At 39.6% G+C, this 12,741-nt stretch overlaps 1 protein-coding gene across 1 annotated transcript; it reads left to right on the forward strand.

The window, feature by feature from the left end:
• The first annotated feature begins 409 nt into the window (after positions 1-409).
• Positions 410-7,746, forward strand: GAR1 (GAR1 ribonucleoprotein). The gene is made up of 6 exons (XM_034772709.1): positions 410-626; positions 710-864; positions 4,411-4,470; positions 5,152-5,275; positions 6,191-6,265; positions 6,619-7,746. The coding sequence occupies exons 1-6, from the start codon at positions 425-427 to the stop codon at positions 6,630-6,632; spliced, it is 630 nt and encodes a 209-aa protein (XP_034628600.1). The 5' UTR covers positions 410-424; the 3' UTR covers positions 6,633-7,746.
• Positions 7,747-12,741: the final 4,995 nt, after the last annotated feature.

Raw genomic sequence — 12,741 nt, forward strand, 5'->3', positions numbered from 1 at the left:
GGAGTAAATAAGATTCATTTTGGGGATGTTCGGGATAAAAAATGTAGATGTATGCTAAATCGTGCTTGATTTGTGGCAATCATTAATTTGTGTCATAGCTGAAATCTGTTGCAGTGTCCAGCCCTAGAAAAATAAGGGGGAGAAGTTTGTCATACAGCACTGTGTGTTTAAAAAGTTCCAGTCTAAAATCCTTCCCTTCTGCTTCTATGAATGCATTTTGTGGTAGCTTTAATTTTAGATGGAATCTTGAGTTGAGCAATGAACATATATTTCAGTTAAGAGCCAAATAAATACGTGTTGAATCGGCAAACAAAGTTGTATGGTACTCTGGGGTCTTAACTAACTTGGAAATTTAGTAAGTCATGAAGTGCCCTTGACCTTTTCTTTTTAATTGACTGACTTTTTCCCATTTACCAGGTAGAAAATGTCTTTTCGAGGCAGAGGAGGCGGCAGAGGAGGTGGCGGAGGAGGCAGAGGTGGCTTTAATCGAGGTGGAGGAGGTGGCTTTAATCGAGGTGGAGGAGGTGGCTTCAATCGAGGTGGACGAGGTGGCTTTGGGCGTGGAGGGGGTGGACGCGGAGGCTTCAACAGAGGATATGACCAAGGACCTCCTGAAAGTGTAGTTAGTAAGTTATCTCGGGAGATTGTACTCATTTTCGTTTGGAATGAATGTTCCAGTTTTCAGTACATCTTTTTTTCCTTACTACAGTATTGGGAGAGTTCATGCATCCTTGTGAAGATGACATTGTTTGTAAATGCACGACGGAAGAAAACAGAGTGCCTTATTTCAATGCACCAGTTTACTTGGATAATAAAGAGCAGATTGGCAAAGTGGATGAAATATTTGGACAGCTAAGAGACTTTGTATCCTTCAAAAGTTGATTGTTCTGGATATTTGTGGTACAGCCAGTAACTGAAGAGAGTTGCTCTGCCATTTCAAAATAGCATAGGGCATGTGTACACGAGAATGTTTACTAGTCAAACTGATATGCCAATATAGCGTGGACACTTATTTTGGTACAGTGGTGGCTTTTTTTTGGTTTACCTTAAACTCCTTCCAAAGTGACGTAAGCTTAAACTTAAAAAAAAAAAAAAAAAGGGGGGGGGGGGAACTCTTTTATCGGGGTAAGTGTTTCTACAAGAGGAGTTTTACCACCATAATTATATTGTTTTAAATTCACGCCTTAAGTTGTATTGCTATAACTTTCTGTTTAAGAAGCCCTTAGCCTCTTTGTTTTAGGCATTGGAAGACTGAATTCTTTTTTCTTGACTTGTGCCTAATATAAGCACTATAAATAGATAGTTATTTTGTCCTGGGGGAATTGTGCGCCGCTGCGTGTGCGCAGAATTCATGTGCCGCGCAGAATTCATGTGCCCCGCAGATTGCTTTGCTTCCCCGCAGAAAAATGACTTCCCTAGCAGTGCAGATACAATGTTTTGGGCACCCAGAGCAGTTGGCAGAGCGGTAAATCACCGCGGGGCTGGGGACACCCCAGCCAGCGGCTCTTATCCTGAGCTGGGATCAGCTGCTAGTCCCGGCTGGGCTGGAGGCAGGAGAGGACAGGACTTCCTCTTCCCCTGCAAGGAGTGGCTGGGGCTGTGTCAGACCCACTCCCAGAAACCTCCACCAGCCTCAAGAAGCTCAGCATCCTCCCCTGATTCCAGCCCACATCACTCCTTAGCTGTGGGGGAGGGGTCACTATATGGGGAACTGCTCCCCCATCCACCCATACCCAGACACCCTGCCAAGCCTTACCCGGTACAGCCGGAACCCCCTAGCCCTCCATACCTGAACCTCAACCCCTGCATCTGGAGCCCCTCTCCAACCAGACCTCCGGACCCGCATTCCTGCACCCAGATCACCCCCCACTGGCATCCCTGCACTCAAACCCCTACCCTGATTCCCCACCCCCTGCACCAACCTGAGCCCCCACATCCAGACCCCCACACCACTGACCACCAACTAGCTGCATCTAGACCCCCCACTCCACCAAGCCCCTCTGCCCCCGCTAAGACCCCCAGACCCCTCCACTGAGTCCCAGCAACCTTTACCTGGAAGCCCCTGCAGAGTCCCATTGCCCCTGCACCTGGAACGTCCCCAATGAGCCTCTGTGCATCCAGATTCCCCCCCACACCTAGACCCCCCACTTAGTTGCCTGCACCCAGATTGTCCCACACAGAATCCTCTCACCCCACACCTGGATCCCCCCCTCTGCCCCCCACACACTTGGATCCTGCCTAGTTGAGCCTACCTGTCCCACACGTGGTGCACCCGGTGCAGAGGGACAGGGCCCCAGGGTGTTTCTGGGGCAGGCCCAGGCCTTGTGCTGAGTCAGGGTCGGGTGCAGCCTCGCTGAGTCTGTGTCGGGGTGTGTGTGTGGGGAGGCTGAAGGGTGATCTTCCACCTTCGTGCAGCCAGTGGCCTGTGCTCCCCACTGCCATGTTGGAGTTTCTGCATTTATTTATTGACAATTCAAACATGTAGAATTTTAAAATATGGTGCGCAGAATTTTTAATTTTTTTGATGCAGAATGCCCTCAGGAGTAGATATTGGTTTTGGAGGGTCCTTACATCACTATTAGTGTTTTTCCTTTTGCTATGAACCACAAGGATGGCATTTTCCATTTATAAAACTTTGCTACTGTTTATAAGTCTGGGTCATCTCAACTTTCTGTGAAAACTTGTTTATGGATCTACTGAAGGGCATGCTGCAGGAGAAGCAGAGATGGTGGATCCACGTGGGCAGCAGATAATCTATAATATCTTAAAACAGACTAACTTTATGACTGTAGTGATAGAACAAGACAGGCAGGCATTGGGGTTTTTGCAAATATATTTTGTTTGTATAGTTCACATCTGTAAGTGGAGTCCCCTGTGCTGGGTATTGGTAATAGGATTGAATCATCCTAATTATCAGTGCTTAAAAAAACTCAACCAATTCCATTTCCATCTCACCCCACAAAAAACTCCCCCAGCACTTAGTACTGGAATATCTGAACTTGAAACACTGGTGGTGTTGAAGATTAAGTTTGGGTTTTGGAAGTCAGGATTTTTTACCACCATGTGTGACCTTGGACAAGTTAGTTGACTTTCATTTCTCATTTTCTCCATATCTTTTTTTTTTTATAAGGGTGGTATTTACTTACTTTATAGGCTGTGTGTAAAGGCTCATTGGATGTTTAATCTGCTTTAAAGATTATTAACAATACATTAATTTGTTCATTAATGCAAAGTGTATTAAACAAATACTAACCTACGTATAGGTGAAAATACTGTGTTCAATAAGCTACGCAAGCATACATTTTAGACATTAATTTGGTATTCCAAATGGTGGTAACTCTGGATTGTGTGTGGGTTATGACTTTGTTTTGCTGCTTTTTTCACTTTACTATTGATGATATTCATAATGAGTTTAAAGGGGGGTTGAAAGACGAGCAGAAACCTACAAAGCAAGTTTAATAGATTGTGTCCTTTTTAGTTTTACTGCTAAATTTTCTCCCTCCTTTTTTCTCACTTACCATAGATGGTTAAAGTTAGGCTACTAAGTCCATATTTAGGTACCTAGCTGAGTGTCCTGGTTTTTCAAACATACAGACCTCCTAGCAGTTCTTAGTGACTTTATTGGGAACTGGAGTGTTCAGTATATCTGAAAATCAGGATACTTAAATTTATACGCAGGGGGGGTGGGGTGGGGGAAGTCGGTACAAATTACTGGGGTCCGGAAGGGGGCCCGGCTTCCCCGGCTTTTCCCCCCTCTGGTCGGCCCTGTTTAGCCGGTCCACCCTTGCTGGGGGACCCGAAAATTTTTTTTCACCGAGACCCGAACCCGCTCTTGGCGGCCCTGTTTATAAGTCCCTATCTAGTGTCTAATTTTTGGCACTCTGTTTTCAGAATATTGGCCTTAATGTTTTAACTCACTGACTTACTATTTGCATCAGGATTGTACTTGAATTTCAGGAACAGTTTTCTCCTACTAGAATATACATTCCCAAGTAAAAAATGAACCACCTAGAATCTGCAGCTCATTACTTTTTCAGTCTTTGATTGTCAAGATGCCAGAGACATTGAAATCTAGTCTCTTCCCCTGCCAAATGTGTGGTTATGCAACAACATTTTACTATTATCATTTAGCCTTCCCCCTATTGGTGTGTTTCTGAGTTTCTTCCTTCTGTATTAAGATTTAACCATGTCCATAAAATGCTGTCAAATGCACAAAGTAAACTGAAAAGAATAGAAATATGTCTCTAATCTTTCACTTATAGTAATCATGAGTGTAACAGTAAAGAAAAAAATCACTGGCTGTGATTTAAATTGATAACCTCATTTTTAGAATACCAACCTCTGTCCATTTATACAGAGAATTATAAATGCAGTTAAGTTACCTTTTATGTTCCTTAAACAAACTAACAGTATTTTTCAGTTAAACTGTCAGAGAACATGAAGGCCTCTTCCTTTAAAAAATTACAAAAGGTGGGTATCTTAATTGCATAAAATTATTCTGATATATTCAGCGAGAGAAGAAAATATAACCTTATGAAGAATTTCCAAATAAACCTTTATATAATCTGAATTTTCTATCACCACATAATCTAAAAATACATTCATAATTGAAGTGAAAAACATTAGAGTGCATGTTTAATTGGCACCTTATGCAGTAAACAACTATTTTTGTGTTGTGCATTGGTTTAATATACATTTAGTCTCATAAGGAACTTACTCTCTTTTTTACATGACACTCTAACCAAAAATCTTTAATCTGTTTATTTCTCTAGTTAGTAGTTCTCTGTTAACACTGATAGGAAACGTAAATGAACACAAAATTCTCATAAGCCATTTAACTATCTGCTCTCACATACACTTTTTTTAGCTACCTCTTTTTAAAAAAATAATTGGTGCCTTTGCAAAATCTATTCTTTTAACCACAAATCTTAATTTTGTTACAGAAATAATTTTATGATCTTGACACAAACTACATTTTTAAAAGTTTTGGGTGTTTGATGTCGCTCTTTGCAAAGAAGACTTTAAAAATGCTGATGACATAAAGAAAAAATAAGCCCAAATTTTGCATGTATAGAAGAGAGGGAGGAAGGTGGCAAATATTGCACTCATGTTATGCTGTTCCTGAAGCCTAACAGTGCTTTTCTCCTGCAGTTTTATATTGACCCAGCAAAGCTATTGCCGTTGCAAAGGTTTTTGCCTAGGCCTCCGGGTGAGAAAGGTGCTCCAAGAGGAGGTGGTAGAGGAGGACGTGGAAGAGGAGGAGGTAGAGGTGGAGGTAAGTGTCTATTAAAAAAAAAAAAAAATGACAATTTTTTTTATTAAAACATACAGCCAAGCAAGCACTCATTTCATTAGTATATTTTTAAAGAAATACAATGTCTTTGAGACCATAGTGAAAGCTCGTGAAGTATGACTTAATGGAGAAACAAAGGCACGAGATTACGAAAAAGAAAACTTGGTGAATACCAGCGATAGTTTTCCAGTGGTAAAATCTATTAGATGATGGAATATATTCCCAAAGTTAATGGCAAAAGCCCAATTTCACAACACATTTAAAATCTAGGTTGGACAAAATACTTAAAAATAGTGTATGGTAAACTGCTTTGGGGTGTGGGCTTGGATGACCTACTAGATCTCTTCCATCTTTTATTACATTTAACTTCATTGTGGTAGCTGCTCCACAAATTAGGTCAAAGGTAGATCTCTGCTTAAAAGACTGATTTTTCTCTGACATGCATCTGTACACACAAACATCTAACTTCCCAAAAAGAAAAATTTGCTCTAAAACTTTATTTTGCATCTCTGCCAAGGGTAGATAATTTCTGAGAAGTTTCATATGAAACATCAGTTTCAAAGTTATGGTGTCTTGAAAAATTTACCTGTTTACTTAAAAACTAGCATATTTTGGCTCTCTATATGTCCAAAATGGCTTGGTATAGAAATTCCAAATACGTTTTGTTTTTGATATGCCTTCTGGTATTTTGAAATGCCTTCTGGTATTTTGGGACAGGAGTTGCGGTGGCTCATGGAGAAGGGGACTGTGGTCAACACTAAACCTTGCTTGTCTTAACAGTTATTTTTGTTTAATTTTCTCGTACAGAGGATGTTTGCGCAGTAACTTGGTACATTCTTAGTACAGAACAGACTTGCGAATTAACTTCTGAAAACTTATTTCCTTGCCTTTTTGCAGGTGGCTTCAGAGGAGGAAGAGGTGGTGGAGGCTTCAGAGGAGGAAGAGGTGGAGGTGGTGGCCGTGGTTTCAGGGGTAAGAGTACTGTTTAAATTCAGGGTGTTTTTAAAAGAGAATTTCAGGACATGTAAAACAGTTATTGAATACTTGATTCACTTTAATTTTTCTGCCATCAGTCTTGTAAAGAAGCACAAATTTCTACTAGTTTTATGCAAAAAATTACCTGTATGGTAGTTTCTGCACTTCACAACAGATTCTCTAGTCCAAATTCAGTTTTCTGTGTTTCTGTGTAAGACCAAAACTAACTTGAGCAAAAATGGGGCATATGGCTGGCTTCTCAGTGTAATAATTTGTGCAATATGTGTGCACTTCAGACATTTGCTTCAAGGTATGAATTGTTTAATGTACACTTTTCTCTTTCAAAACAGGTAGAGGACGTTAAAAAGTGGAGATATTGGCATCTAACTGCTGAATTTTTCTAGTGGACCTGAAAAGTAAAAAATTGTTTTTAAAGCAATCAAAGTAACAAAATGTATTGCCAACATTAATTGTTACAACTAATGGATGCTTATCAATACATGAAGAGGATGTGGTCACCCATGAAGAATTGGAGGCAGCTCTTTATTCTTCACTTGAAATATACTTGAACTTTTTTAATTATTGAAGCAGACTTTAAATTTTATGTTTTTAGATTCTTCATTTCTGACAGTCTATTTTAGTGAATGCTCGACTTCATGTTGAAGTTGAAAGTAAATGATCCACTGAAGAAGTAAAAAAAAAAAAAAAAAAAAAAAGCTGCAGATTCTCTAAGGGCACAGATATGAATCTGTGTTTACACCTGACTGATGTCTTGTTCTCTCTCTTTTTATTAATGCATTTGTTGTGCTCTGTATGTTGCACATACCGTGCTTAATTTTTTCTCGTTTACTATTTTGGAATATTTTCAATGACTAACAAAGTTTAAAAACCAAATATTTCAACATTTGTCTTTTAAAAAATAGAAAATTTGTATAAAATGCACCATGCCAGAAAAGGAGGATAGTAAAGAATGCTTAATACACTTTCCTGAATAAATCTTCCATAAAACTAAAAATGGGCCTGTAACTTTTGGGAAAGTCCAGGTTGTTAATACCATGTATTTCTATAGGCCACCTCAGTCTTTGTTCCAGATTACATGGAATAGTGAAATGGTGTGGAGTGTTAGTCCCTTACAGGTGTGCTGTACGACAAGCGTTGCAGAAAGGATTCCACAAACTGCTGGCATGTGTTTGTCCTATGGATCCGGGTTTTGGCAGGCTTGTCCAATGAGGTGCATTGTGGTATGGGTGGAATGCTAATAACTACTGTGGCTCTTCAGAATTTGGGTGGGGGGACAATCTGTACTCTGCAGGCAAACAAGATTTTTATAAAATCTTCTTATCAATGAGCAGGGGAAGCTGCTGGTAATATCATTTATACCATATACTGGAATATTTTATTAGAGGTGTACAAAATAAATTGGGAATATATGTTTTGGTAATCTGAATATGGAAGAAAATAAACTTGAGTGGAACTTACCTTTATATTCTCATTAACATTAAACTCATTTTATTGTGAATATATCACTTTTAACATGTTCACCCTTGCTAAAATATTTATTTTGTAATCCTCGCCATACTTGGTGAATTATTATTTGTATTGCCATAGCCCTTAGACGCTTTAGGCATGGACCTGGAGTTCACTGTACTATGCACCGTACAATCACAGAACAAAAAAACAGTTCCTGCCCCAAGAAGCTTACAATCTAAGTATAATAGATGGGTACAGACAGATGTGAGAGTATAAATTAAAATTCTGGTACTTGTGTTTTATGGGAGGAAACTGTGTCTACTTGTTCAAGCACGGGCACTCTTGGATTCAGGAGATAGAAATTTTCTTCCTGGTTTTGCTACAGATTTGCTATTTAACCTTAAACTAGTCACTTAAACCGAGATTTTAAATGTATTTATATGTTGCTCTGTCAAGAGTAAATTGAGTCTCCATGGCTAGTTCAGTTCTTTTCTTATCTGTTGTCATTAACAGACATGATATAGATACAGGTGGAAATATTCTTACTGATGCCACTAATAACTCTTGAATAGCAACAAAAGCTTTCCATTGGTCTTGACCAAACTGGATCCAATGAAGTGAAAGGTTCTGTCCCCTGTAGTCACAAAGCATACCCTTACCTTGTGTTGCATTATTTATACAGTCCAACAGACAGGATTGGTATTTTATGGACAAGAAGAATGGGCTATGGCAAAGGATGTTACAATTTTAAATTATATTTAACATACCAAAAACTGACAAAGTGAGAGGATGAAAACGAACATGGGACGATTACTGTTACATATGCATCATCTTTGGTCCCCTGTCATTTTTTAACAAAGGGGACATTTGCAAAGGTACAAAGGGTGGTCAGGCACTCAACTCCTATTGATGCTCAAGAGAGGTCAGGTGCTTAACTGCCCTTTTTGCCTTTGAAAATCTACCCTTATAATTTGGTGTCCCAAGTGAGGGCTGGAGTGGAGGACAGTGATGGAAGTGTAACTATTTTGAGAAGGATTTGAAGACTGTAGTGCTCACACTTGGGAGGATGTTCTAGGTATGGAATGCAAGTGTGTGCATAGTTGCTTGTAGAAAAGTTAAATTTGCATAGCATAGACATAGGACACACAAAGGAAGGGAGGCAACTACATATGAGGTATGAGGCAGAGTTTGTATAGCCTTGAAAGGCAGGAAGGAGTGTTGAATGTGATACTGGGAAAATAAAATCCATTATAAACTTGAGGGTGGGGTGGTGCTGGTGATAGAGCAGTGGTGAGGAAGGTGATCTTGGAGTTGAAGGGTGAATACAAGAGTCAAGGTGCCAGAGAGGAGAGTTTGATGTTCGTGTTACAGTTGTGTTGAGTCTTTTTGTCCAGCTCAGATCTTCAGCTATCTAAAAGCTACAGATCGTCTAGGATGGAAACAAGCACTCTAGATATTGTATCTTTTTAAGCTGAATGAAGAGTCTGCGATAACTCAGAGCAAAACTCACCAGCATGAAACAACTCATTTTCTAGTGGTTCCACATACTAGTGAAACTATACAGAATAATTCACAGACAAACTGTAAAACTTTTTATAGGTAAAAGTTGTTACAAGCCAATTGTGAGTAGCAAAAAGCAGCCATTAAAAGGGCAGGAAATTTTAGAGTAAGCTTACAAAAAACCCAAACATCTGAAAATATGCAAATTCACAGTTAAGGTACCCACACTACCTTAATATTGACTCTGGACAATTTCAGTGTCCCATCTTTTGTGTGACCCTTGTAGCTGCTTGGTAAGCTGCTGGTTTTGGGTTGTTGACTTTTTCTAAGAACTTTTGAGAGGGCTCCAGCCTATGGCTTAAACAGCCAATGAACTTGTAGAGTTCACAAGTGGGATTAAAAAAGTGTACCTGAGCAATGGCTTTTCCTGATTCTTGTCTCCATTGTTGGTTACATCTAATTACACTGGATCAGCATCACAAAGCTCAATTTGCTGCCTACCAGGGTACTGAGCACCCTCAGCAACCTTGCACGGCTGGGCCCTCACAGAGTGGGGAATGATTGCCTTCAGTGAGCTATTTGTGTTTAGGAATTTTTTAAATAACATTTTCTGTGGAGTGTCTTTGACATTTAGTAAGGCTAGATGTGGCATAATCACTATAATTAAGAATAAATCATTCTAGTTCTTGTCACAGATAACACTATTATTGATGGATAACAGTAGTCTGAATTTCTGATTTTTTCATGCTAGTGCTAAAGGGCAAAGTGCTAAGTATATATTTAAGGTAGTTTGGTAAGTTAATTGTGCATTTCCATATGCACATCCAAATATCTGGGTTTATTGTATGCTTTAATTCTGAATTTCTTGCTTTGGTTTTTTAATTTTGTTTTGCTAAATACAATGTTCTTATATGAATTTTTATCCCTAAGTTAATGATAGGTATTAGCCTTAATTTAATTTTGACATTTTTTGGCTGAGAATTTCCTTACTTTAAACATATCCTAATTTGGGAATATAAGGTACCTCTGTGATATTTATCTGGCTGCACAAATCAGAAAACTACAATTTTTCTGATGACTAGGTATAAATGAGTGCATGTTTTCATTCGCCATTACCTGAGTTTGATATTCAGTTTAGACTGGAAATAGTTGTGGCCTGTTTTTCGTAGGTGCTAACCTCAGTTGACTTACATGGAATTTACAGGAGCTATAGAACTTCTGAAAATTGTGCCAAAAAATGTAAGCAAAGAACAGATTTCAACCAGATATCAGTATTCGTGGGGGAGAAACATTTTATGGTTTGGTCTTGTAAAATATAGACAGCAAGGTGCTGAGAAAGTGGTTTCATTGTCAAGACATCATCTCTTCTCTTCTTACAGACACTTCCACCCTGCCCCCATTCCAAAGACTGACTCAAGTTCTCGTGTGACAAAAAAATACCCCATTGATACAAGTACTAGCTGCAATGCGAGAACCTATACAAGTGAATGCAGATCTCTGGGCATAATAGAAGAGATGGGGCTAGCTCACAGACTTATCCATGATCTTCTATAGCAGTGTTTCCCAAACTTGGGACGCCGCTTGTGTAGGGAAAGCCCCTGGTGGGCCGGGCCGGTTTGTTTACCTGCCACGTCTGCAGGTTCGGCCGATCGCGGCTCCCACTAGCTGCGGTTTGCTGCTCCAGGCCAATGGGAGCTGCTGGAAGCGGCGGCCAGTACGTCCCTCGGCCTGCACTGCTTCCAGCAGCCCCCATTGGCCTGAAGCAGCAAACCATGGCCAGTGGGAGCTGCGATCGGCCAAATCTGTGGACGTGGCAGGTAAACAAACTGGCCCGGCCCGCCAGGGGCTTTCCCTACACAAGTGGCGTAAGCTCTCTGGGGAGGGAGTGTCAGTCTCTGTTTGTACAGCATCTAGCACAATGGGTCCCCAAATTAGTTGGTCTCTCGGTGCTACTATAACGTAAAGATCAAATAATAATGTTAAAACATTTATAATGGTCAAGAGTTTCAAACGTAATTAATAATTTTGGGTGCTGTCGTGTACTCTGTACACATTACGTAGTAGGGCTGCTACTAGCAGGTAAGGCTTCTGTACCAGGTTTGGACTGGCTACAGAGCTTCCTTCCTGGAGAGAGATATAAGAGATGTGTTCTCCTTAAGATACTTTAATGCACTACCAAGTATGGCTGTTGCCAACTGAGGTAAGGTATGTTGCGCAAGAAGCCACCTAGTTTTCGCATTCCACCACGGGCGCCTCAAGTTTTGGCTGTCCAACTTGAGCCACGTCAAAAGGGCCTGCCTTTCAGAAAGTGCTGAGCACCCACCCTCAGAAAATCAGGCCCCTTTAAAAGTTCAAATTGACCGCTCATAATCGCTACTTCTGAAAATAGCGGCTGTTGTGTTTTTTCTCATTTCAGCCATTCACTTGATTGTAGCGTGTTTGAATTTAATAACAAAGGGAGATGTCAAAATAACAGGCTCAAATGGAATTATTTAATTAAAAAGATTAAAGATTAATACAGTATTAGACTACATAAAGGAAACTTTCCTTACCTCCTCCTGTTAATGGTGAAAGGACGGCACCCTGTTCTCTTGGTAACTGATGGAATTCTGGCTGTGGTTATTCCCAAACTAACTCCCAAACTCTCCTTTCTTCTATAGGGTGTGAGGCAAAAATTACCTTCCCACTCTTAATTTCACTATGTGTTCTGTTTTTGATGTATTGTTTTTTGTAATTACTTACAGAATTTATTTTATGGAAACTTAGTTTACGTGATTGATAAGCTAAAGGAATATCTAATTCAGTTATTAAGAACACCTGTTGTAATAAGCACTTCCTTTGAGTTAAAAACGTCTTTCAATGGGTCATAATTTCATAAATCGCAGAAAACATCTGTGATGACAAATGTCCCTTATAAATGACAGAACATAGTTGAGATTATAAGCACCCCCTTATCAATTACCCAGTCTTATTTATTTTAACATACTTCCGTAGGGTCCCTTCCCAAGATGTCTTGGCTATCTTAGTAAGATCAGGGTAAAAGATTACATACATTCTAAGACTGGGTTCACTTTCCCTTCATGTACTAGGTTCAATTGAAGGACAAAGAACTTTTCAGTTTCAGGAGGTATAGGGCACTAAACATATAAATATACAACATAAAAAGGATTGTGGTTAACAAGTAAAAGAATTATGAGAGTTTAGCATATGGAAATTATGAAAGGTTATTATTTATTAGCAGGATTACTTAAATCAAATCAACAAAAACTTCTGAGAAGTTATAGTAAGGAATAAAGGTGGAGTTTAGATTAGGTGTATCCTACACTTTAGAAAAACTCATTTTTATTTTTAGTGTTCCTATCATGTGTGCTCTGTGATTATTAGATTAGAACTTCAGCCTTGTTTGGAATTAATGTATCTAGCCAACTCTTGTCTAGATCTTCTGAAATGTTGCACAAGAAGTTGAAGGAAAAAGTGTGGGGGCATGTGACAGCTAATCTCTT

Source organism: Trachemys scripta, chromosome 5 (genome assembly GCF_013100865.1).
Source record: "Trachemys scripta elegans isolate TJP31775 chromosome 5, CAS_Tse_1.0, whole genome shotgun sequence".
Lineage (NCBI taxonomy): Eukaryota > Metazoa > Chordata > Testudines > Emydidae > Trachemys > Trachemys scripta.